At 37.8% G+C, this 27185-nt stretch overlaps 1 protein-coding gene across 6 annotated transcripts in view; it reads right to left on the minus strand.

The window, feature by feature from the left end:
* Positions 1-15209, minus strand: part of FAM13B (family with sequence similarity 13 member B) — a 68531-nt gene extending 53322 nt beyond the window's left edge. For all 6 annotated transcript variants that reach the window (XM_065873095.1, XM_065873096.1, XM_065873093.1 and 3 more), the window contains exons 1-5: positions 15053-15209; positions 14405-14617; positions 8947-9124; positions 8497-8638; positions 431-591 (exon numbers count right to left, since the gene is read on the minus strand). In XM_065873095.1, the coding sequence (XP_065729167.1) occupies positions 431-591; positions 8497-8638; positions 8947-9124; positions 14405-14617; positions 15053-15209 (851 nt within the window). The remainder of the gene's footprint in view (positions 1-430; positions 592-8496; positions 8639-8946; positions 9125-14404; positions 14618-15052) is intronic.
* Positions 15210-27185: the final 11976 nt, after the last annotated feature.

Raw genomic sequence — 27185 nt, forward strand, 5'->3', positions numbered from 1 at the left:
ACTTTATACATGGAAAGGATTGGAAAGCACTATCTTAAAGGATCACAGAGTCCTCTCTTTACAGCCTAGTTCAATCTAGTTCTAGACTAGGACCTGGAAATATAGTCAACTCAACCACTGTATCTTTCTCTAGCAATTCTACTTCCAAAGGTTCTGAAATTTTACCCAACCCAACTAATACACTAATAACACAAAAACAAATAAACTTTAAGAGGAAATATACATAAGAGGTTATATTTTTAAAGAAAGGTATAAATGCTAATAACTGAAAACTCCTTAACAAGGTTGCTTCTTTAAAATTTTCTTATTGTTCTTTTTCATACAAACTAATCTTTCATATACCATTACAATCTGTGTGATTTAGTGCTTGAGTGAACTTACATCTAGAATGAAATGCTCAAAACTAAAGTCCTTTCAACTGAAATACTACCTTGTTGATGCTGTAACACTATTTGGTTCCAGGATGTTTTCAGTCATCCTTAACTGTACCACCTCTGGCATGTCATCTGATTTTTCTGCACCCTCTTCTGGAAGTTCTTCTGTATGTTCCAGCTTTTCATCTTCCTCTTCTTCCTCAGAAAGTTCATTAACCTATATAGATAGAATTAAATGAGAATTAAAATTTAATGAAACTGTTAACTGACATACTATTCTAAGAAAGACATAACTAGTCTAAGAAAAACTTAAACACAACTCATTTTTCACTTCATTTCCTAGGACCAATTTCTCCTACAAAGTAAACAGCTGCCAACTTCTCCATATTAGAGTAAAATATCAAACCAAACATAACATTTTAAAGCAGGAAGTAACAATTACATTACTATATCACTAGGAATATGAATAAGACTGCAAACTATGAAAAAGTCTGCACGCTGTAGTTAATTAACATTAAGAAAGCTTCATTTTCTAACCAATCAGATTTGTAAACCTATCAGCTACAACAAAGACTTCAACTGATCTCTCCAATTTCCAAGTGCACTGAACAAGTGATTTTAATATAGAATAAGTGTGAAAAAAGAAGGGCACAGGAATTTTGCCTTACGGTCTTAACTATGCATTAGAAAATGACAGCTAACTTCTAAATGATTCAGACTGAATTCTTCATGAAGAGACTGGACCTCACAACAAGAAAGAACTCACTGTTTTGACCATTAAGCACAACTCAAGGTTATAATTCTCTTTCTGGCAGGGGCTATAAAACATTTTCTATTATCAAATTGGCTACATAAGTAAACAATCACTCTAATAAAAAGACACAAATATCTGAGAATGAAAACCAATAAAATATTTTCAAATGAGAAACATTTGTTAAGCTATACCATAGAAGAAACTAGCTATAAATGGTCTTAACATTTTTTATAAATTAACACTAGTCATTAAAAACATTAAGCAGTAAATATGTACTTTTGTCCATCCTAGCCAAATGTGCTGGCAATACCTAGAATAAATTTACTGCTACATGTAACAGTGGTGTTTTTCCTACACACAGGCAAATACAGTTGCTAGAGAAATGAAAACTTCAACCAGAAATGAAAACTTCAACCAGAAGAAAGGTAATTACACTGTGATACTCTACCAATTCCTAATCAACGAGTACTGAAAATCATTAGCCTAAGTGGTTATTTACTGAGAGGTAAGATTTATACACAAAGGTGAAAATTTCAAATGATAGGTCAGTTTTTAAACGGGATCAAATGGAAAATTACTCTCTCTATGTATTTAATAAATTAGTGAAAATCAAGAATGTATTTAATCAATAGCTACCTGGTAATCCAAGCCAAAAAAAAAACTGGCAAGAAAATATCATTTTCAGGTTTGGGCGCAAGAGTAGAATATTAAAAAAAAAAAATTAAGATGGCTATTTAAACTGAGAATAGATGAATATTCAGTACACAAATATTTCGTAAAGAAGTACTGCAATTTTAACATGTTACATTACACATTTTAAAATCAGTTTATGCCTACAGTCAATAGCTTTTAGTAACTACAAAAGCTTTATACTCAATTATACTGAACATATTATATTCGATTCAATAAGCTTTATGTAAATTAATTGACATTCCCTAGTATTTTCACCAGAAACCATCAACTAAGATACGACATGAACAAAGTCTATGGCCTATGGATTTTTCTTTCCACCCCCACCTCCCATCCCCCCAGGCCTTCCAGTTTAACTTCCTTAAGTAAGAATTGACTAAATTGGTTTGGATAGGAGTAAAAATTATAAACTTATATAAAAATGCTCTCCCTCTCACCCCACACTTATCTTCAAAAATTCTTCTTGATCTTTTTCTTGTCAACTTGACCTTTTGCTTATCAACACTCTATTCTGTTCATAAATTATTCTGAACCTGCCCTATATATGCAGCTGCCTCAACTTACGGAAAACCCTCAGCCATACTTACATCTCTTCTTTCTTTGACTGCTGTAATTCCCTTCTCTAGGGCCTCGTGAAATGCCTGCTCTCCAGACTCCAGCTTGTGGAGAACGCTGCTACCTGCCTTCTCAAACGTATAAAGAAACATAATTATCACCTACATCTTCAAACCACTCTACTGGATTCGCAATCATTCAAGGATGCCATACAAAGAACCTATTCTCTAACTCTGGGTCATTTCTCAAACACTCCCTATTCAACATCTCCAGTCATCTCTCAAACTATTAAAAAAAAAATCTACTACCTTGAAAATGATCTAACGACCAAATACTTGCATTAATGGGATGAAACTCTAAAAGTAGAGAGTGCTAAATAAACTTTGCTTCCTTCAAGTATCAAAATCAGGGGAAAAATCAAAGCACTGCCATGATAGACCAGGTCTGCCTACCTTTTTAAATACGTGGATAACAAATTAGCAGCATTTAAGTTATGTCAACTTTAAAATACAACCAAATTGTGCTGAGTTTGAGATTTTACTTTCACTCAATATCTGATCAATGCAGCTTCACAAGTCAAATTTTGACTTGTGAAGTTATGAAATGTTTTAACTTGTGAAGTTATGAAGTTACAAAATCTGCTTTTAAAAATAATACTTTCAGAAATCTGTTCTTCTATTACTTGCAAGCCAGTTATAATTCAAAAAAGTAATAAAATAGATAAGAAAACAGTTACTGGCAATTAGCAACATGAGACAAGGTAATTAATATACATCACTGTCTCTCAGGACTCACTGCACTACCATGTTTATTGAGAATATTCTGTTCAATATGCTAACATCCTCTTTTCTATTCACAGGCAAATCTGCAGAATTCAACATTATTTCCTGGTGTTAATTAACCACCATTCTATTTAATGTAAAGCACAATATATTTTAAGTCAGTTTTTGTAGTGCTTAAAAAATACAGAAATATAAATGCAATATATGTGAGATATGAATATATTTCAGTTTACATAAGGAAGCTGCAGGATAATATAAATATCAGAGAATTACACCACAATGTAAAACATAATCAAGATATACCCTACAGACTAGAGGAGTCAAGATATAAACATTAGATCAAATTGGCATCATCAGTTTCTCACAAGTCAAATCATCTTGGAAAAGTAGAAAATGAATAACACAAACGTATGTATATTATTTCACTTTCAGCAGCCATTAATTTTATTAAAAAAATAAACTGCTGAACTAAAATATAAAGGAAAGAAAAATGGCACACAGAATTCCCCAAAGATGGGATTTCTTATGGGTATCAAAAAGCATTAAAGGTTTAAGGCATATATATCTACTTGTCCTCTTCTTGTCATTTTCTTTTAAGCAAAAATACTTTTGAACAGCTATGTCAGTTCTTTATTTTAACCAAGTTTTTTAAGTCAGGTACTGTATATGATAGTTGGAAACCTTCAAAAAATGCCAGAAGTTTCATGGATCACTGATTCAGGTTACAAATTCTACTCACTTGATTTACCTCACACACACACACACACACACACACACACACACATTTGATTTCATCTTCATTTCATAAACTGTAAGTTACAATTTGGCATCTTTTACTGTTTTATTAAAAGTTTCTGATACTTGAGAGAGGAGAAGAAGGAAGGTAAGGAGGGAAGAAGAAAAAGAGGGAAGGAAAGTCAGACAAAGATAAAAATGCTTACATGAAGAAAATATAAAAAACTTAAGGAACTGACCTATAGTCAATTAATCTATGACAGGGACTTCCCTGGTAGTCCAGGGGTAAAGAATTCACCTTCCATTGCAGGGGACACAGGTTCGATCCCTGGTCAGGGAACTAAGATCCCACATGCCACATGTGAACTAAGCCCGCACACCACAACTACTGAGCTCACATGCCTCAACTAGAGAGCCTGAGCACGCAAACTACAGAGCCCACATGCCCTGGAGCCTTTGCGCCACAACTACAGAGCCCACATGCCCTAGAACCCGTGTGCCACAACTAGAGAGAGAAAACCCACACACCACAACTAGAGAGAAGCCCGCACGCCATAACGAAAGATCCCACGTGCCACAACGAAGATCCCCGGTGCCGCAACCAAGGCCCGACACAGCCAAAAGAAACAAAAAAAAAATCTATGACAAAGGAGGCAAGGCTATACAATGGAGAAAAGACAGTCTCTTCAATAAGTAGTGCTGAAAAAACTGGACAGCTACATGTAAAAGAATGAAATTAGAACATTCTCTAACACCACACACAAAAATAAACTCAAAATGCATTAAAGACCTAAATGTTAAGACCGGTACTATAAAACTCTTAGAGGAAAACATAGGCAGAACACTCTCTGACACAAATCGCAGCAGTATCTTTTTGGCTTCATCTCCTACAATAATGGAAATAAAACAAAAATAAATAAATGGGACCTAATTAAACTTAAACTTACCATAAACAAAACAAAAAGACAACCTTCAGAATTGGAGAAAATATTTACAACCAATGCAACCGACAAGGGATTAATTTCCAAACTATACAAACAGCTCATACAGTGCAATATCAAAAAAAAAAAAAAAAAAAACCAACGGGCAGAAGATCTAAATAGGCATTTCTCCAAAGAATACATACAGATGGCCAACAGGCACATGAAAAAATGCTCAACATCGCTAATTATTAGAGAAATGCAAATCAAAACCACAGTGAGGTATTACTTCACTGCAGTCAGAATGACCATCATCAAAAAGTCTACAAGAAATAAATGCTGGAGAGGGTGTGAAGAAAAAGGAACCCTTCTACAATGTTGGTGGGAATGTAAATTGGTACAGCCACTATGGAGAACAGTATGGAGGTTCCTTAAAAACTAAAAATAGCTACCATATGATCCAGCAGTCCCACTCTTGGGCATGTATCTGGAAAAGATGAAAACTCTAATTCGAAAAGATACATGCACCCTAATGTTCATAGCAGCACTATTTATAATAGCCAAAACATGGAAGCAATCTAAATGTCCATTGACAGATAAATGGATAAAGATGTGATAAACACACACACACACACACACACACACACACACACACACACACAGAGAGAGAGAGAGGAATATTACTCAGCCATAAAAAAGAATGAAATAATGCCATTTGCAGCAACATGGATGGACTTGGAGATTATCATAAGTGAAGTAAGCCAGAGAAAAACAAGTATCATGTGATATCGTTTCTATGTAGAATCTTGGAAAAAAAAAAAGATACAAATGAATGTATTTACAAAACAGATACAGACGCACAGACATAGAAAACAAACTTATGGTTACCAATGGGGGAGGATGCGCAATAAATTAGGAGTCTGCGATTAACATGTACACACTACTATACATAAAATAGATAACCAACAAGGACCTACTGTATAGCACAGGGAACTATACTCAATATTTTGTAATGACCTATAAGGGAAAAGAATCTGAAAAAGAATAGCTACATAAATATATGTATAACTGAATCACTGTGCTGTACATCTGAAACTAACACAATATTGTAAATCAACTATACTTCAATAAAAAACAAAACCAACCAACCAACCTAAGGAAGGTATAATCCCCAAATATTAAAAACACTTATCTATAAAAGTTCACAATAGTATAGAAACCCTTTTAAATAAAAGCTGGGCTACCCAGGAAATAAAACTCCTAATTCACATAATCTGAGCCAACACCTATGAGAATGAATGAAAATCTGTATGATAAACTTTCAAGAGATGCTACTTTATAGTTTAAGAACAAATGAAGGGATGTAATCCACTGTCCATCAATAAATAGCATAACCATATAATTAATCATCTAAACCTGGATACATTTGAGTGAAAAGAGGAGCAACTAATAATTACATGAGAAAGCAAATATAAACTAGGACGGGCTTCCCTGGTGGCGCAGTGGTTGAGAGTCTGCCTGCCGATGCAGGGGACACGGGTTCGGGCCCCGGTCTGGGAAGATCCCACATGCCGCGGAGCAGCTGGGCCCGTGAGCCATGGCCGCTGAGCCTGCGCGTCCGGAGCCTGTGCTCCGCAGCAGGAGAGGCCACAACAGTGAGAGGCCTGCGTACCGCTAAAAAAAAACTAGGACTACTCTGAGAAAACCGGGATATACTATCACCTTTTCAAGTGGATACAGGTACTATGAATCAAATAAATTATATGTTACATCCATACAACTACACAGATGTTTAAAAAAACTAATATGTTCTCTACATTCCAATAAAACATCACCATGGGGCTTCCCTGGTGGCGCAGTGGTTGAGAGTCCGCCTGCCGATGCGAGGGACGCAGGTTCGTGCCCTGGTCCGGGAAAATCCCACATGCCGCGTAGTGGCTGGGCCCGTGAGCCATGGTCGCTGAGCCTGCGCGTCCGGAGCCTGTGCTCCGCAACGGGAGAGGCCGCAACAGTGAGAGGCCCGCATACCACCAAAAAAAAAAAAAAAAAAAAAATCACCATGGTACACTGTTAACTGATTTTAAAAAATAAGGTGCAGAATAGTGTGTATGGTATGCTACTTTCCTGTTATAAAATACTTAGAGGAGGGGCTTCCCTGGTGGCGCAGTGGTTGAGAGTCCGCCTGCCGAAGCAGGGGACACAGGTTCGTGCCCCGGTCCGGGAAGATCCCACATGCCGCAGAGCGGCTGGGCCCGTGAGCCATGGCCGCTGAGCCTGCGCGTCCGGAGCCTGTGCTCGGCAACGGGAGAGGCCACAACAGTGAGAGGCCCGCGTACCGCAAAAAAAAAAAAAAAAAAAAAAAAAAAAATACTTAGAGGAAATATTTACTTATATTTGCATAAAGAAATTCTGGAAAAACACATAAAAAAACAATGAGAGGAAGAGGGTGGGCATGGGTAAGAATAGGACATTTTACTGTGTATTTTACCTTGTTTATTTTTAACCAGGTGAATTATTAGTCATTAAAGAGAGGTAGCAGCCCCACTCCACACTCAAAATATAACATCAAAGGTTTTAATATAAAAGTTTGCTTGACAAATCATTTCACGTAAGCACAAAAGAAAAACCTCCAGATAGATCTATATCACGAATTCTAAACCTGAGAAGTCTGAATTAATGTGGCTTTACAGTCACTTACAATTAGTCAGAATCAATATTATCACTTCTTATAAAGAAGAAATTAGGGGCTTCCCTGGTGGAGCAGTGGTTAAGAATCCGCCTGCCGATGCAGGGGACACAGGTTCGAGCCCTGGTCCGGGAAGATCCCACATGCTGCAGAACAACTAAGCCCGTGCGCCACAACTACTGAGTCTGCACTCTAGAGCCCGTGTGCCACAACTACCGAAGCCCGCATGCCTAGAGCCCATGCTCTTCAACAAGAGAAGCCACCACAGTGAGTAGCCCCCGCTCGCCACAACTAGAGAAAGCCCGCGCGTAGCAACGATGTCCCAACGCAGCCAAAAATTAATTAATTAATTAATTTTAAAAAAGAAGAAACCAACTAGGATCCTTCTGCAGTCTCAACTGTCAAGGCATAGCAGTAACAACAAAATATAATGTTGTTTGAGAAATGGGTTTTAAATTTGAGAGTCACAAGATTTAAAACATTATCTGTAACCTAAACTATTACTCTTTTGATGCTTCCCATTAAGGACAATGTTTGCACTGCTATACTGACTTGGTACTTCAATCAAGAAAAACATTTTTAAGTTTCTGTCAACTTTGTATTCAACCTTTCTCTCTACCTTCTAATTCTCAACCTTTGCCTGCATTCCTCTATGCAAGCAGTTTCTTTGCAAAAACAAAAGCACACTATTCTTACAAAATAAACAATGCTCAATTTAACAGAAGAAAAACACAAAAACGTCCACAAAAGCTCTACCATACACTCTGGTTTCAATTACTTTTCCATATCCAAATTGACGACAAGAAGTTGTTCAGAAAAAAGATCACACTCATATACTACATGGATATATCACCTATGATTACATATAATAATCAAGAAAATTACTTCCAATTTAGTACTTAAAAATTCCACCTAAGTTTGGGCCAAGCCCTTAAGAGCAAATTCTTTATAAAGCAAAAACAACAAAAACTCCCTCCAAGTATATTTTAAATATTCTCACCTGTTCAGTAATTGAACTCAAATCATTAGATGAAAAATCTTCCTCTTCATTCTCAAAAAACTCATAGTAATTTTCCAGAAGTCCAGCCATTATCCTGCTCACTATTTCTTGTTCTTTCAGATCTTCCACATCTGTGTAAATACTAAGAATAAAAGTCCAAACTGAATTTAGAGTTCTTAAATCAATCACAGATAAAGTTTGAAGACAACCAATGAGTCACTTTATAGACCTGAGCGATTTATGCCATCATTCTGTGCCTCAGTTTTCCCATCTGTAAAGCCTACCTAACTTGTACTCTGTTCACAGAAATGCTGGAAGGATTAATCAGATCTACTATAAAAAATAATGGTTCATCAAGCAACCTATGACCCTTGGGAGACAGTACAATGATTCTATTTCACAAATATATATATATTTTTTAATCAAACAAAAATTTGTGAAAAAACTTACTGGAAGACATCTGGACCAAAGACAGCAGCCAAAGAGTTTGCAGACCAAATTTCTTCATGATGTGATGCTACATTGGCTAAAAATCTACACAGAAACTTTAACAAACTGTAATTAACAGGTGGAAGCTGTTGCAAGAGGAACCTCAACTTTCTTCCAAATTCATCTTCGTTATTATAATCTACAAAACATAATGACGGGTTTCTTTAATGAAGTAAAAGCAAAGCTCAGATATTTTGCCAGGTTCACATTGTTACACCCATATAACCATTTTACTGTAACAATTACAAAACCTCTTCACTTTCTCTACTAGAGGCCAAATGCCTTAGGGCTTTGCATTTCACTTATTAAGTGGAAGAATTTGAGAAGGTACACAACCCCTCAACTGTTGAAGGATGTTTTCCTCATCTATTACTCACTGGCCCCAATACTCTATTTTTTAAAATTCTCATCATACTGTCTCTTGCATGACTGTACCTGTGTTTCCAAATTAGTTTCAACTCTAAGAAGTCAAAATGCACTGGCCAATATCAGTCAACACCAACCACTAATAAGCAAAGATGAAAAGCAATTTAAACAGCTAATAGTATTAGAATGGAAGAAAAAACAAGGAAGGAACAGAATAAGAGACACTTTCTTCTTTTAACATTCTGAAAAGAACAATTAATTTCAGCAATATCAACACAACTAAATAAGAACGAATTCCACTTCTAAGTTGTTTTTCTCCTCTAAGTTGACATTGTTTTCTGTTTACCAAGTTAATTTTCAACTACCAGAAGCTAGGCCCTGTGTTTAGGTCAGTGAGTTTTCATTAACAGAAATTAGGCCTGTATCAACTCCCTGACTGGTGAGGGCCCCACTTAGGAGAAGTAATTTCTCAGAGTTACCCTCAAAATAATTTATTGCTCCAATAGAGAAAGTTAACCCAATTATATTTCATTCTTTATTTTTCTCAAGGTTCTTAAAATTAATTTAAAAATTAATTCTTGGGGGAAAAAATTCTTGATAAAAGGTTATGATCATAATATTGGCCATCTCTGCAAAATAACACAACTCTAGGATGTTTACAGGAAAGGCTATAGTCACATGAGTTTTACTTAAAATTTAAAATGCAACCAATAAGAACTCTTCGATATTTCATAATATTACCAACTGCCCAGGTACTTTTACTTTATAATTGGTTGGAACAGTCCTTGAATTAATGTTTTTTAGATTACTGGGACTACAATTGGTGGAAATTTTTAACAACCTAAATTTAGCAGAAAAGGATTATTTAAGAAAAATCACGTATATCAACTCAAAAAATATATGCAAGCAATTAATATTATCAAAATGATCACTACATCAACACTGACAAATTCTACATAACATCTTCTCTAGCTACATAGCACTCATCATCTAACATACCCTTGTATTTATTTTGCTTATCATCTATTTTTCATCTAACTCTCCTTACGCCCTTTTAGAATTTTTAGCTCTATGATGGCAGAGATTTTTAGCCGGTTTTGTTCACTTCTGCATTCCCATAATTTAGAACAGTGCCTGGCGCACAACGGGAGTTCTATAAAAGTTAGCTGAAGAAGCTGAATAAATACACAATAACTGAAAAAAGATGCTGCCTTGATGAGGTGGTAAGATCGTGGGCTATACTGGTTTTACTTGAAATACTGTTCATGCTGCTTTACTTTTGTTAGTGAACATTTCTAGTATTCAAAAATATTTATACCTACCAGCCTCCTTCTAAAATATTTATATCTACCAGTCTTCAAATAAGGCAGAGGAGCATTTCCGTGTGTGTGTTTGTATTAAAAACACACCTGCTTAAATTTTTTTTTCCTTTTGAGCCTACTTCCTAGTTAGATCATAACCAGGAAAAATAAATGTAGGTATCAAAGAAGATTCCCCTAAGAATTCTTTCAAGCATTTTAACAGTTTTTGTAAATATTACAACAAATTCACAGAACTGTGAACTGTGTTTTCTACCAAAACATAATGTATAAGTAATTGGACAAACTATCATGGGCTAAACCAATGGTTGGTAACATCTGACAATGAATGGAATGGCTGTCATAACTTGCGGGAAAGGGGTACTAGTGCTATCTAGTGGACAGAGGCCAGGGATTCTACTAAATATCTTAAAATTCAAGGATAGCCCCTATACTAAAGAATTATCCAGCCCCAAATATCAGGAGTGCCAACGTTGTGAAATCCTGGTCTAAATAAAGGATCAAACCACACCAGAAATGCCACTTTGCAATGTCCGGCTACCACAGAAAATGAAAACCACTTTTTAAAGAACACTAACTCAGGGACTTCCCTGGTGGTCCAGTGGTTGGGAATCCGCCTTCCAATGCAGGGGACGTGGGTTCGAGCCCTGTCAGGGAACTTAGGATCCCACATGCCACAGAGCAACTAAGCCTGCACGACGCAACTGAGACCTGACGCAGCCAAATAAACAAATAAATTTTAAAAAAATAATAAAAAAGGGGCTTCCCTGGTGGCGCAGTGGTTGAGAGTCTGCCTGCCAATGCCGGGGACACGGGTTCATGCCCCGGTCCGGGAAGATCCCACATGCCACGGAGCGGCTAGGCACAACGGGAGAGGCCACAACAGTGAGAGGCCTGCGTACCGCAAAATAAATAAATAAATAAATATGTGTGTGTGTATATATATATATATATATATATATATATATATATATAAATATAAAAATAAAGAACACTAACTCAAATGTAACTACATGCTGCCTCCATGATCTTAAAAGCATGAATCTCATATATTTGTGAACGTCAATTAAAATATTAACATAATAGTTGCCTACAATAAATGGAGAGAGGAACTTTTCCAGAGACCTAGACACCCAAAAGAATTACTGAAGGATAAGGAAATAGATTTTATCACAACAGGAATGCAAATATCACCTCAAGTACCGCCACACCTATCTGCATAGCTATTAAAGAAACAGGTGTATATATGGGTGTGTGTGCATGCATACATACCCATGCTAATGTTATATAAGTGGGGAATGGAGGAGAATGGTGGATTTCTTATAACAAATGGGCCACAAGCATTGTGCTTGCCTAGATTCCTTCACAGGTGAATGCTGACATAATAATTAATTAGTAAGATATATATTGCAATTCCATAAATAACACAGTGCATGATGCTGTCATACTTTTAAATGAATACCAATCAAAATGACAATCCTACTGACAAAACAGCTTCTGACTGGTAGCATCAGTGAGAGGCAGTAAATTTATCATCATTAAATCTTATCCGACTTATTCATTTATAAATTTTCAATCAAAACTGAAAGATTATCTGATTCTTGGAACTTTAAAAGACTTGTCTACAATTCGCTAACACAGGGAAAATGGAACCCTAACACTATAAAAACAAATGTCTCTAGAGACACAAAAAGGGCTCAAAAAACTCTAACACATCAGTTTCATTATATATTTAATGAATGCAAAGTGCTTATTAGGTGACTAAATATAAACATTTGAAAAAATTCCTACTCCTAAGAAAAGAAATTTGAAATGGATTCAGAAATTCAGAACAAAAAAATATAGTATTTGTTGAGAGAAAAAAAGAGAAAAAGGTGACATTATTGATGACACTTCATTTTGAAACCTGTTCTTTGATCCAGGTGGCACAATAAAAAAACAAAACTGGGCTTCCCTGGTGGCACAGTGGTTGAGAGTCCGCCTGCCGATGCAGGGGACACGGGTTTGTGCCCCGGTTCAGGAAGATCCCACATGTCGCGGAGCGGCTGGTCCCGTAAGCCATGGCCGCTGAGCCTGTGCGTCCGGAGCCTGTGCTCCGCAACGGGAGAGGCCACAACAGTGAGAGGCCCGTATACCGCAAAAAAAAAAAAAAAAAACTGAATCAGGCTAACCATTCCTGAATAGAGCAAGTACAAAGTGAGCCCTATCATCTAGCTGTACAGAGGAAAACATACATAAGAGGATCATAAAATATCTTTGTATTGACCTTTACACACAAATAAGAGGCATCCACTAATTCAGGCTCGTGTTTAAATTTAAGAAAAAGATGGATAAATACTCTCAAAAGGAAATCCCCCTTCTCTGCCCATACACTGCTTAAGGATACACACAAACATACAAAAAGTCCAGCTCTGACAGCGATAGGGATTAAGGAAGTAGTTATAATTTTTTTAACTCACTGAATTTCTGTAGAAGCCCCAATTCAAAAAATTAAAGAGATTCCATAACACAAACAAAAGCCAGAAAAAATAATTTAAAAATCCAAGAAATGTATTATACAGCTGACCTTTGAACACAGGGGTTAGGCATGCTGACCTTCCACACCACTGAAAATCTGTGTATAACATTACAGCAGGCCCTCCATATCCACAGTTCTGCATGTGTGGATTCAACCAATTGCAGATCATGTAGTACTGTAGTACAAATTTATTGAAAAAATATGTATGTAAGTTCAAACCCATGTTTTTCAAAAGCCAACTGTATTATATGCCAACTTCATAAATTCTCCTATATAACGAAGCATGTCACTCCATTATGTACACATGAATACCAGTGAATACCATCTGGCTCAAGGAAAAGAAGCATCTCCTCACTTCTTGGTTCTTTTACCTTTCTGCATACCTCTACCTTTATTTTTCTTGTCCATCCCAGCTAAGTCCTATTTTTAGTCACCACCAAAAAACTAACCCAACAGAAACAAACCAATTTTTTTCTTTATTTGGCTTGTAGTCTGATGTCCAATTTGATATTTTATTTCCTTCAGGCAGGTGTCCAAGAACAAGCTTTAGGAATATTCCAAACTTAGAATCAAAGCTGTCTTCCGGTTTTTGCTAGGATGTTCTATCAAACCAAGGATAAACATAGTAACATCACCACTAACCAACAACACTGACTATTATGGGTCATTCTGCCACACATATATTTTTTCTTCTTCCTTTTCCCTCCTACTCTTTTTTTTTTTTTTTTTTTGCGGTACGCGGGCCTCTCACTGTTGTGGCGTCTCCCGTTGCGGAGCACAGGCTCCGGACGCTCAGGCTCAGTGGCCATGGCTCACGGGCCCAGCCGCTCCACGGCATGTGGGGTCTTCCCGGACCGGGGCACGAACCCGTGTCCCCTGCATCGGCAGGCAGACTCTCAAACCACTGCGCCACCAGGGAAGCCCTCCCTCCTACTCTTTGTTCTTGTCTCCTGCCTTTCCTCCTTCTCCTTATCACTATGTATCTTAGGCTTACTAAGACCAATCATAAAAAGTAAATAGCACTACAGGAATCTAAGAGGTTGCAATTCCCTTAACTAGATAATACAGCCCCAAAGAGCATATGTCCCCAAATGGGAACTTAAGAAATTAATCTCAGAATTACTATAATTACTGCTTACATGTCAAGATTTCTAAAAGGTAAAGACTTTGAAATTAAATGTTAAGCGACTGACTGATAAGATTCAAATTATGTTACCTTGAGAAAGCTGCATCAAGTGAATATGCAAACTGCCAGGGATAACAGGTTCAGGAAGTTCTTGAAGGAAAAACCTAAGAAGACTAATAGCCGAGGGAACATCTGCTTCCTTAACCAAATCCACCTCTTCTCCGCTGTCGTATCTCTGCCGAAGCCACTCCACTGTCTCAGCATTTCCATTGACTTGAAAAAGTCCTTGTTGCTCCAGACCTCCTACATTAGTTCAAGGCAAAAATTAAATTAGCTTCAACTTCAACTACCATATATATTCATTCTCCAATCAACTTAAAATATTCATACTTTGGGAAAGCCGTTCTTGGCTCCCCTGATTGTGCTAACCACCTTCAAACTACACATCTAGAAACGCATACTATCTCTGTCCTGAGGGATATTCTATTTTATCCCACCCCCTTATATCCATTAAAAATATCACTATCACCCCTCCCACTAAGATATGCTCTAAACTGGGCATTTCTGAGTATATGATTTTTAAGTAATAAAGACACACTAAAATGTTAAAAAGAATTTCCATTGTTTTTCCTCACTATATTTTGGACATTGAATACCGAAAAAAAAATCCAAGGTCAAAAATGGATAAGTTGTGTTTATTAAAACAAAGGCTAGCCCTCAAAGTAAGGAAATGTATACCATGTTCCTCAATATAGTCCACTACGTGGCGGACTATGAACGGAACCTCATTGTCTGGATGTCCTCCCTGCTGCAGCTCATCAAGTGGAATTCCAAATATTTTGTTAGCAAGAACGGAGTTGCAGTTATTCAAGGAAGGGGAGGAGCTCTTCCTCATATCTTTTTTGCAGCCAGAAATCAAAGCTGTCTTTTCTGCCAAATAAAAGAAAAAAAAAAAAAGACTATAATGATTAACAGGTGGCAATATGACTAAATACATTAAAGAAAAAGGCTTTACACCTGAATGTGTTGTCTATTAAATATGTTCCAGTTACCAGGCCCATAGTGTGTTCTACAAATGAAGCTCAATACAATCATCTAAGCATTTTCTCTACCATGTGAAGTTAGTTCTGAGTGTTCCCTTTAGTGTTTGTATATTTACCAAACAATGGCAAACTGATCATTAAACTTCGCAGAGGACGTTAATATCTCAAAGACAAAGAAAGGGGCAAATTTTGCTCCAACAGGACCTTACTGACCAAGCTTATTAACGACATGAGTAAAAAGCCAAACCTAATCATTTCTGGACTCCGCTCTATGAAGGTCATCTAACCACTCAATTCATAAGCACCCAAAGAAGAGAGAATCATTTTTTAAAAAATGATGGGCTAATAAGGACAAGATTAACCAGTTCTTATTTCTACATGACAGAGCAGCCATAATATGTTTTTATAAACAAAGGAAATTTTTCAGTTCTAGGCATCAACCTTCAATGAAAATGTTCTTTTATCAATCCTGCTGTTTCATAATTATTCAAAAGAAAAACTTCCATAGCCCAGCTAGTTCAGAAGAAATAAATAATTTGTCTTTGCAGGAATTGTGATCAATAAAGAAGCAGTGGGAGAAAACAATGTTTCCAATTTATGAAGCATCAAAGGACAAGTACAGTAATCTCAAAAAAAAATGCATTTTCTAAAATAATCATTTATGGGAATTCCCTGGAGATTCACTGGTTAGGACTCCATGCTTCCACTGCAGGGGGCACAGGTTTGATCCTTGGTCAGGGAACTAAGATCCCACAAGCTGTGCGGCATGGCCAAAAAAAAACTTTTAATAAATAAATAAAAATAAAATAATCATTTATTATTTTATGTGGGGAAAGGAGTATTTTTAAAGGAAAGGAAAACTTTTTTCAAAGTTGATAATGAACAAAATGGGCTTTTTTCATCACCTCAGAGAAACAATTCCTTTCATACTACAAGAGAAAGGTAACAGAGCAGAAAAAAAAAAAAGCTCAATATTCTAAAGTTTATACAAATAAGGTCCATATGTATAACAGGTGTACCCACTGGATCGAGAGACATCGTGACTGGAAAACAAATCCATCTAACTTATAGAAACAGTAGAAATTAACTTAGGGGCAGCAAAATGCCATAAATTTAAATAGTTTTAGACAAGCAAAATCCATTCTTTAACACATCTGATGCCAGCTAATAACTATAAAACCTTAAGTTAATAATCCAATAGCAGCAATAGTAGATAAACTCCAAAATCTCTGTGGATATATAAGTATGGGATAGTTACCATTGTAGAAACTTACCTTTGAGTACTTAAACACCTAAGTTTAAAAAATGGTTTCTGCACCAGCTACCCTCACTGAGCAAGCATTCTTTTGTCATTTATGGCTGTTTGAGATTATGGCAGAAGATCAGCCTGTAGTTCCTCATTGAAGAAACACAGAACTCGATCAGTACTTCAGCAGTTAATCTAGAAAAAAAAAAACAGTTCTTTTAATTTCCCACAACATCTTTAACTGTGAAAAGAGACTAGAATAAGCAGTGAAGTCCATTTAGGAAGGTTCCTATAATGAAAAGCATTCTTCTGCCTAAAAGATCTGTCTGTGACCTAGTTAGAGGCAAAACCTTGCACAAGCTTTCAAATTATGATGGCTAACCTGGGTATGCTAAAGATAAACAAATAAAGGAACTGCATCTTCAGGGACTACACCATTCTAATAATCCATTTTTCCTCAATGGACCCTTCATTTGTACACACACACACATCCCATCCAGTTCTATTCCATCCTCATATACTCAGAACTAAACATGGAAGCATTTTTAGGTCAAAGAGTGGAAGACATGAGTTTAAGCTTGGAACTACACTTATATACTTTACTCTTTTCTCTGAATACAACAAATATTTTGTAAACAAGAACACAGTTGTCTGAGCTTTCTAATTTGGAGAGGCAATAGCACATGATGGAAAAGAACTAGAAAGGCACATATTCAAGTATCACCTTCATCATTCTGTAGGTGTGATCCTCAACAGCTTCCATGTTTCTAAGCCTAGGTTTCCTTATATAAAATAACACCTAAACACATGTTACATTTCACTGAGAAAACACATGCATGCATTAGAAAGAGAATCAGTTTCCTTCTCTTATTTACATAATGTTAAAAGACCAGCAAAACAGGCCGGGAAGACAGGAGAGAGGTGAAAACCTGTTCGGCAGTATGTTTAATATTTGGTCTCATCTTCTGTAAGTTCTAATAGTCTATCTAAAATCTAACAAGCTCAGTAAACTGCAAGATTCTGCTCAAGAGGCTTCAGGTAAGCAGAAGAGTATTATCATTCAGTGTGGTTTTCAAAAATGTCTTAATAGTTACATACACCTCTACGAGGAACATTAAAAACCAAGGGGAAGGAAAACCACATTCCCACAACAAATCTTTAGTAGATGATTACTTCCAAAACATCCTGAAATGCCTGCTAAAACATGTAGTCTATTCATGTGAAAAACAACTTCAAAGTTTATATAAGATCCTTTAGGGAGGTTAACTTCAGGGATAAGACGTTTAATGAACTTACATTGAAAGTCAGGTTGATTACCTCATGACATAAAGGAAAAGGGATCTTCTTGATGTACAATAAATGAAGACTCATTAGAAGACTTTGTCAAAGGCAAGTTCTAGGGACTTCCCTAGTGGCCCAGTAGCTAAGACTCCGTGCTCTCAATGCAGGGGGCCTGGGTTCGATCCTTGGTCAGGGAACTAGATCCCACATGCCGCAACTAAAGATCCCGCATGCCTTCAATGACGATCCCATGTGCTGCAACTAAGACCCCACGCAGCCAAATAAATATATTTTTTTAAATGGCAAGTTCTATATCACAAAAATGGCTACTCAGGTTTAGTGTACTTGTTAGTGAAACCAGAACCAGTTATCTCATCCTGTGTTTTCTACTACTCCCAACCTCTAAGCAAACAATCTGAAAAGCACATCTTTCCTAAGGCAATGCTGGGTAGGAATCCATGAGTTCATCAGTACAAATTCATCCTTACTACTAGAAAAACAAAGGGCATCATCATGATGATGAAAACAGCAGCAGCGAACATTAAATGAGCAATTACTGATACTATGTGCCAGGCATTTCTATGCACTTTACACATATTGATACGGTATTATGACTTATTTTAATGAGACACTGCATAGAGGCTCAACAATTTAACCACAGTTCACCCAGCTAATAAGGGTCAGAGGCAGAATCTGAATCCAGGAAGTGTAACTCCTAAAGTCTTTGCTCTTTATTAGTATACTATACCATCACTCCGTGTAAATTCTGACAATTTAAAGTACCACAGACTCTCACATTTTATCACTCAAACTGACCAGAGTCTTATATATATTTTAGGAGGCCATTCATTCATAGCTTGCTAAAAGGTACTTTTGTTTTGTTTTGTTTGTTTTGTTGTTGTTGTTGTTGTTTTGCTAAAAAGCACTTTTAAAGCATGCCTATGGTCCGAGCCCTTGCAGCCAACGACTATTCACTTCAGACCTCTATCCAGAGAACACTGCTGAAGGCATTCAGACTACAGTGGCCCAAAATAACATTCCTGCAAAATGCAAAGTTGTTTCTGACATGATTTAGTACTGCTTCCTGTCCCTTTTCAGAGCTTAAATCATGTAAATATTTCCTTTATATGTGTACTAGGTTGAATGAAGTGTCTCCCCAAAACTCATGTCCACCTGTAACATCAAAATGTGACCTTATTTGAAAATAGGAACTTTGCAAATGTAATTAGTTAAGGATATCAAGATGAAATCACCTTGATTTAGGGGAGTCCTTAATCCAATCACTAGTGTGCTTAGAAGAAGGAGACAGGACACACAGAGGGGAAGAAGGCCATGTGAAGACAAAGGCAGAAATTGAATTATGCTGTCAAAAGACAAGAAATGCCAGAAGCCACCAAAAGATGGAAGAGTCAAGGAAGAATTCTCCCTTCAGAGGGAGCATGACCCTGCCCACACCTTGATTTTAGACTTCTGGCCCCCTGATCTGTGAGAGAAATTTTTCTACTATTCTAGAGTCACCCCATTTTTAGTAATTTATCATGGAAGCCCTAGAAAACTAATGCAACATCTAAACTACAATATCCCATTTTTGAAGAAAAGAAAAATGGAAAAGAAAATAGCAGGAGGTCAGGTACCACAGAAAAATATGCCAAAGAGATCTGATGAAATGTCTGAACAGATACAGTCAATAATATGCAAACAAAGCAGTTAATTAAAGGCCTGACACAAGAGAATACAATGTGCAGACTTTCAAAATAACCAAGGATTTCTGAAAGCATAATTTTATTATAAATCAAAACAGCAAAATCATTTTAAATACAAGTGACGGTTGCCTAGCATGGTGGTACTGACAACAAATAAGAAACCATTTTGAATTTTATATCACATACTTTACCATGAGACAAGAGTGATAAAAAATAATGCAATTAAATACCAATTATCAATAATCTGACTAATGGGAACATTCAGGAAAGTGTACCTTCGTATACTAGCTATCAACCTGAGTTCTGCGAAGGCTCAAAATACTTCTACACTCCATTCATATACATATGGTTACATGTACATATATATCAGGGGTCCCCAACCCTGGTTAGGAACCGGGCCACACAGCAGGAGGTGAGTGGCAGTCGAGCGAGCGAAGCTTCATCTGCCGCTTGCCACTGCTCCCCATCGCTCACATTACCTCCTGAACTATACCCCCATCGCTCACATTACCGCCTGAACCATACCCACTCCCGCACCATGGAAAAATTGTCTTCCACGAAACCGGTCCCTGGTGCCAAAAAGGTTGGGGACCGCTGATATACATGACAGCAACAAACACACCTTTCTTAACAGCAAAGAATCTTTAAGTCTTAAGTATCAGGACCTCCTGGTGGTGCAGTGGTTAAGAATCTGCCTGCCAATGCAGGGGACACGGGTTCGAGCCCTAATTCCAGAAGATCCAACGTGCCGCGGAGCAACAAAGCCCGTGCGCCACAACTACTGAGCCTGCACTCTAGAGCCCGTGAGCCACAACTACTGAGCCCAGGCACCATAACTACTGAAGCCCTTGAACTCTAGGGCCCGTGCTCCGCAACGAGAAGCCACAGCAATGAGAAGCCCGCACACCGCAACGAAGAGTAGCCCCCACTCACTGCAACTAGAGAAAGCCCACATGCAGCAACGAAGACCCAACACAGCCAAAAACAAATAAAATAAATTTTAAAATGTGTTTAAAAAGAAAAGTCTTAAGTATCTAATAAAATTAGTAGTGACAGTTTTTTTTAAAGGATATAACACCAACATCAAAACCACGGATAACAGTAGATAGCATTAACTGAGCTATTACTGAGCCAGGAACTACCTTAAGGGCTTTAAATATATTAATACATTTAATCCTTACAACAATCCTATGGAAGTACATACTTTCATTATATTCATTTCACTGATGAGAAAATTTAAAAGCACTGAGAACTTTTGGGGGTGATGGAAATATTCTATGTCATGATTGTGGTAGTGGTGGTTACATGCTTAATACACTTGTCAAAACTTATTAAACTAAACATTTTAAATTGGTGAATGTGATTGTATATAAATTACACTTCAATAAAGCAGAAAAAATTAAAAAGAGAAAACTCACATGAATAAAGGCATAGCATCATTTTAATAGATTAACTATTGAATATTAAACTATTTGTATTATAAAATATATTTTAAAATATGCTTTTCCATCCACAAAAGGAAAATAAAATATTTCTTTTTTTTTAAATGTATTTGTTGTGGTTTTTTTAAACTATTTATTTATTTATTTATAGTTGCAGTACGCGGGATTTGTTTGCTGCACACGGGATCCTTTAGTTGCAGCATGCAGGATCTTTAGTTGCGGCACATGAGATCTAGTTTCCTGATCCGGGATCAAACCCGGGCACCCTGCATTGGGAGGCGGAGTCTTAGCCACTGGACCACCAGGGAAGTCCCCAAAAATATAATATTTTTTTTAACCACATTTCAAGAACCAATCCTGTTTGGCCCTTCTATGCTATCTAGCACATCCAGAAATTACTACAATTTCTATACAGCATAACTTAAAAAAAAAAAAAGAATAAAACACTGAAGACTTTATAAATTTTAACACTAGCTGAAAGTCTTCTCAGAGCAAATAATTTTACAAAACAGTATAATGGTAATAAGAGTAGATCTGGGGCTTCCCTGGTGGCGCAATGGTTGAGAGTCCGCCTGCCGATGCAGGAGACACGGGTTCGTGCCCCGGTCCGGGAGGATCCCACATGCCGCGGAGCGGCTGGGCCCGTGAGCCATGGCCGCTGGGCCTGTGCGTCCGGAGCCTGTGCTCTGCAATGAGAGAGGCCACAACAGTGAGAGGCCCACGTAAAGCAAAAAAAAAAAAAAAAAAAAAAAAAAAAAAAAAGAGTAGATCTGCACTATACTAGTAAACTTTGATCATTTTACAAATAAAATAACCTGTGGTAAGAGGGGTACCTGCAAAAATAAATTATCACTTTCATGTAAAATTGTTCTACCTTCAAACTGAATAGAAAGAAAAAAGAAAAGTCACTTTTGCCCAAAATGCTTTTGACAAAATAGGGATACAATTCACACAGAAAAGTTTAAAAGAGCTACCTCAATCATCTTCAATGATCGCTAAAACAGGACTTCCCTGGTAGTCCAGTAGCTAAGACTCCACACTCCCAATGCTGGGGGCCTGGGTTTGATCCCCGGTCAGAGAACTAGATCCCACATGCTGCAACTAATGGAGTTCACATGCCACGACTAAGAGTTCGCATGCCGCAACTAAGACCCAGCGCAGCCAAATAAATAAATACTTTTTAAAAAATTGCTAAAACAAAACAAAAACAAAAAAAGCGCTATCACTAGTATAAAAAGAGGGAAAAGCCAAGAGGGAGCTGAGTCTCAATAAAGATGGTAAACTTTGGGAACAGAGATAATGTACCCCTGCTCCATACATTCATCTTTTCATTAATAAGCTCTAAGCAATTTATCAAACAAAGGAAAAGGCACTTGTTTCATTCTGACTGAACAAGGATGGTACTACAAAATTTGCCAGTATGCTAAATCTGTGGTTCCCTCCTGGCCTGAGAAACTGACAAGGCGTCAATCTGTCTGAATCCTTAACAGTACCAAGCAAACAGAAAAGTTAAACAAACATCTCAACAGCATATAAACTTATCTGTCAAATGTCCATAGATGCTACTATGATCAGGAAAATACCAAGTCATTTACATCTACTATTAAATTCATTTGAAAAAGAATAGATACATGTATATGTATAAGTGAATCACTCTGCTGTACACCTGAAACTAACACAACAGTGTTAATCAACTATACTGCAACATAAAATTAAAAGTTAAAAAATAAATTCGTATTGACTTTGGCCTTAAGTAATTTATCAAAGTATATATAACTAAAAGAGAATTCAGGACTAGAAAGTTTGCTTGCTTGCTTATTTATTTATATATGTATGTATGTATGTATTTATGGCTGCGTTGATATTTATTTATGTATGTATGTATTTATGGCTACGTTGGTATGTATGTATGTACGTATGTGTGTATGTATTTATGGCTGCGTTTGGTCTTCATTGCTGCACATGGGCCCTCTCTAGTTGCAGCGAGCGAGGGCCACTCTTCGTTGCAGTGCGCGGGCTTCTCCTTGTGGTGGTTTCTCTTGCTATGGAGCACAGGCTCTAGGGCACGCAGGCTTCAGTAGTTGTGGCATGCGGGCTCACCAGTTGTGGCCCGCGGGCTCTAGAGTGCAGGCTCAGTAGTTGCAGCGCACGGGCTTAACTGCTCCACGGCATGTGGGATCCTCCCAGTCCAGGGCTCGAACCTGTATCCCCTGCACTGGCAGGTGGATTCTTAACCACTGCGCCACCAGGGAGGTCCCAGGACTAGAAAGTTTTTAAAGCGAGCTCTAATACTCAAAAGTTGAGGAATTTCTTTGCCTTAAAAAACAAAAAAAAGATTATAAAGTATTTATCACAACAATTATTACCCCTGTGCCTGAGGATTTGTTCATCTGTGCGCACTTTAACATACTTCTTGAGGGACAAATCCTCCTCCATGGTGATTCCACAAAACTACAATGAGCAATGAATCAAGTATATTTTGTATAACTACACTCCCCAAATCATGGTACTAGATACAGCACATATATTTTGCAGATTGCAACTCACTAAACAAAACATTTCACCTTGAGACAGCTCACTTATCCCTCTTTTATGCAAAGTATTCAGGCAAGGGTTTCATGGCCACAGTCAATTATTTTATAAACTCCCATGATTTCAAGCTTTCAAAGCAAAACAAAAGTAATAAAGCCAAAGAGAGATAAAATCCCCTGTAACTAAGTCCCTTCATCTATTCTCCTCACTGATATCCTCATCAAATCTAACCTGAATTCCCCTGCACAAAATTCCTCAACTGTTTTCCAATGCCTAGAGCCCTGGGCTCTAAATTTTTTGAACAGGAAAAAGATTATGCGCATACCTGTCATGTATGTATGTGTATATCTAAAGCAGAATAGCGAATACCCTAGTATATTATGCACATAATAAACATACAGAAAAATAACATTTTAACAAATCCCTGGCAGTGATTAGGGCTCCACTGCAAGGGGCACGGGTTGGATCCCTGGTTGGAGAACTAAGATCCCACATGCCTCATGGCGTGGCAAAAGAAAAAAAAATTGAACATTAAAAATAAACAGAAACAGGGCTTCCCTGGTGGCACACGGTTAAGAATCCGCCTGCCAATGCAAGTGACACAGGTTCGAGCCCTGGTCCGGGAAGATCTCACATGCCACGGAGCAACTAAGCCCATGCGCCACAACTACTGAGCCTGTGCTCTAGAGCCCGTAAGCCACAATTACTGAAGCCCACACGCCTAGAGCCCGTGCTCCGCAACGAGAAGCCACTGCAATGAGAAGCCCGCACAGTGCAACGAAGAGTAGCCCCCACTCGCCAGAACTAGAGAAAGTCCACGTGCAGCAACAAAGACCCAACTCAGCCAAAAATATATAAATAAATAAATTTATTTTAAAAATAAATAAAATAAAAAATAAGTAGTAACATAAATTTTATTCCTCCACCTACACACACATTTTTATAGGTCATCCTGCCCATTCAAAGTGCCAGCACCTCACTTTTGAGACCAGTGACCTACAACACTGGTTTCCTAACTTCATCTGGGGATGGGGAAAGTTTTGTTCAATATACAGATATTCAATATACAGCCACAACCCCAATCTGGCATCCATGAGAGCCTGGCCTGGGCTCTCTGTATGTTTAATAAGCTCTTTGGGTGATTACAATACATACAAAGTTTTAAGAACCTCTGACGTACACAGTAAACTGCAAACTCTATTACGTGGTGTACAAGTACTTCACCTACCAGTAAAATCTTCTTCCCTGCCACTCCTGCACCTCACTCTACTCTCCAACAATACTTAACTACTTGAAATTCACAATCCACATCTCCCAAGCTGTGCACATTGTTTTCTGTCTTGGAGTCCTAACTCAACACCATGTCCAATTCCATCTTGTTCACCAAACTTCCATCCACCATCAAGTCTCAACTCCAGCTTCCTCTGTCAAACCTTCCCTGACTTCCTGAAGCAGACAGTTCTCCTTCCTTTTGCTCCTAAGTTATCTCTTACCTTTTTAGCAAACATCCCATAGAATCTAAAAATATGTCTTTTTCAAAAGAGAGGATCCTTGTAGGTAGGAACCCTGTCATTTCATCTTTGTAACACCTCTGTATCATCTTTGTATTGCCTCATACAATCCGTAACACATAATTTAATGTTTAAAATGTATGTTGAGGGACTTCCCTGGTGGCACAGTGGTTAAGACACTGTGCTCCCAATGCAGGCGATCTGGGTTAGATCCCACATGCATGCCGCAACTAAGGAGCCCAGCTGTCGCAACTAAGACCCGACGCAACAAAATAAATAAATAAAATAAAATATATGTTGATTAAAGACATAAATAAGAAGCAAATAATACTGACTATTCAAATTTAAGAAGATTAACAAGAGAAGAACACATCCTTAAGTGATTAAAAACTAAATAAATACACTTCTATATATACATGGTACATATATACACTACCAAATGTAAAATAGCTAGCTAATGGGAAGCAGCCGCATAGCACAGGGAGATCAGCTCCGTGCTTTGTGACCACCTAGAGGGGTGGGATAGGGAGTGGGAGGGAGATGCAAGAGGGAGGGGATATGGGGATATATGTATATGTATAGCAGATTCACTTTGTTACACAGCAGAAACTAACACAACATTGTAAAACAATTATACTCCAATAAAGATGTTTAAAAAAAACAAAAAACATCAAAAGTGGCTGTCATATCTACTCCCAGCAATAACCAAAGATAATCAAATCAAGAAAGGAAAGCACTTTATAACAACTTTATTTATTTATTTTTGGCTGCATTGGGTCTTCGTTGCTGCACGCATGCTTTCTCTGGTTGCTTCAAGCTGGGGCTACTCTTCATTGCAGTGCAAGGGCTTCTCATTGAAGTGGCTTCTCTTGTTGCAGAGCACAGTCTCTAGGCGCGCAGGCTTCAGTAGTTGTGTCTCGCGGGCTCTAGGGCACAGGCTCAGTAGTTGTGGCGCACAGGCTTAGTTGCTCTGCGGCATGTGGGATCTTCCCGGACCAGAGCTCGAACCCATGTCCCCTGCATTAGCAGGCGGCAGATTCTTAACCACTGCGCCACCAGGGAAGCCCCTATAACAACTTTAAATGGAGTATAATCTATAAAAATATTGAAACACTATATTGTACATCTGGAATGTATAATAATAATAATATTGTAAATAATATTAAAAACAAATCATATTGTAAATCAACTATAATTTTTTAAAAAGTATGGAAAGGAACTATGATTTACGGAATACCTGTAAGTACTTCACAAGTTATTTCTCATACCTACAAGAATGCTATGAGGCAGGCACTATTCCCGTTTTACATGTACTGTGAGCCTCAAGTCACTGAGCTAAACTTCAATATTTGTAAATGGTGATGCTAGAATGTGCTGCTGGATCTAACTGCAAATCTTTCTAATGACAGTAACTTAAGTCTTAAGAAACCAGAACAATAAAAAGCAGTATTACAAAGGCAAAAAGAACTCCTCTCACATTTACTTGTAAATCAGCCACAATTCTGATTCAAATAGCCAAGGAGGGCTTCCCTGGTGGCGCAGTGGTTGAGAGTCCACCTGCCGATGTAGGGGACACGGGTTCGTGCCCCAGTCCGGGAAGATCCCACATGCCACGGAGGGGCTAGGCCCATGAGCCATGGCCGCTGAGCCTGCGCGTCTGGAGCCTGTGCTCCGCAACGGAAGAGGCCACAACAGTGAGAGGCCCGCATACTGCAAAAAAAAAAAAAAAAAGCCAAGGAAACCATAACGTACCTAAAGTTAGTCTCCAAGGTAGATAAACTTCCCCAAAGGATGAAGGATGACCTTTTGAGATATTTATCGGTCAGATGTAGAGTTTTAGAAGGTTCACATATCAGTGCATGAAAAACAGGTAAGTGGTAGAGGGATGTTTAATCTTACTCATGAAAGTATGAGAAAAGGTGACACTTTAAATGCTGTCTCCGGATGAAAGGGTAAGCTTGTAATGTGCTGGAGCAAGCTGGCTCCCAACAGGTTCCTTTACCCCACATTCACTCCAAGGTCACTGGTCACTACTCTAGCACGATCTTCTATTAAGTCAAAGTGAGCTATGTGTTAAATTAGCTCTTCCCACTAAGTACCAACACAATGACTG

Source organism: Phocoena phocoena, chromosome 3, assembly GCF_963924675.1.
Source record: "Phocoena phocoena chromosome 3, mPhoPho1.1, whole genome shotgun sequence".
In the NCBI taxonomy this organism is placed as follows: domain Eukaryota; kingdom Metazoa; phylum Chordata; class Mammalia; order Artiodactyla; family Phocoenidae; genus Phocoena; species Phocoena phocoena.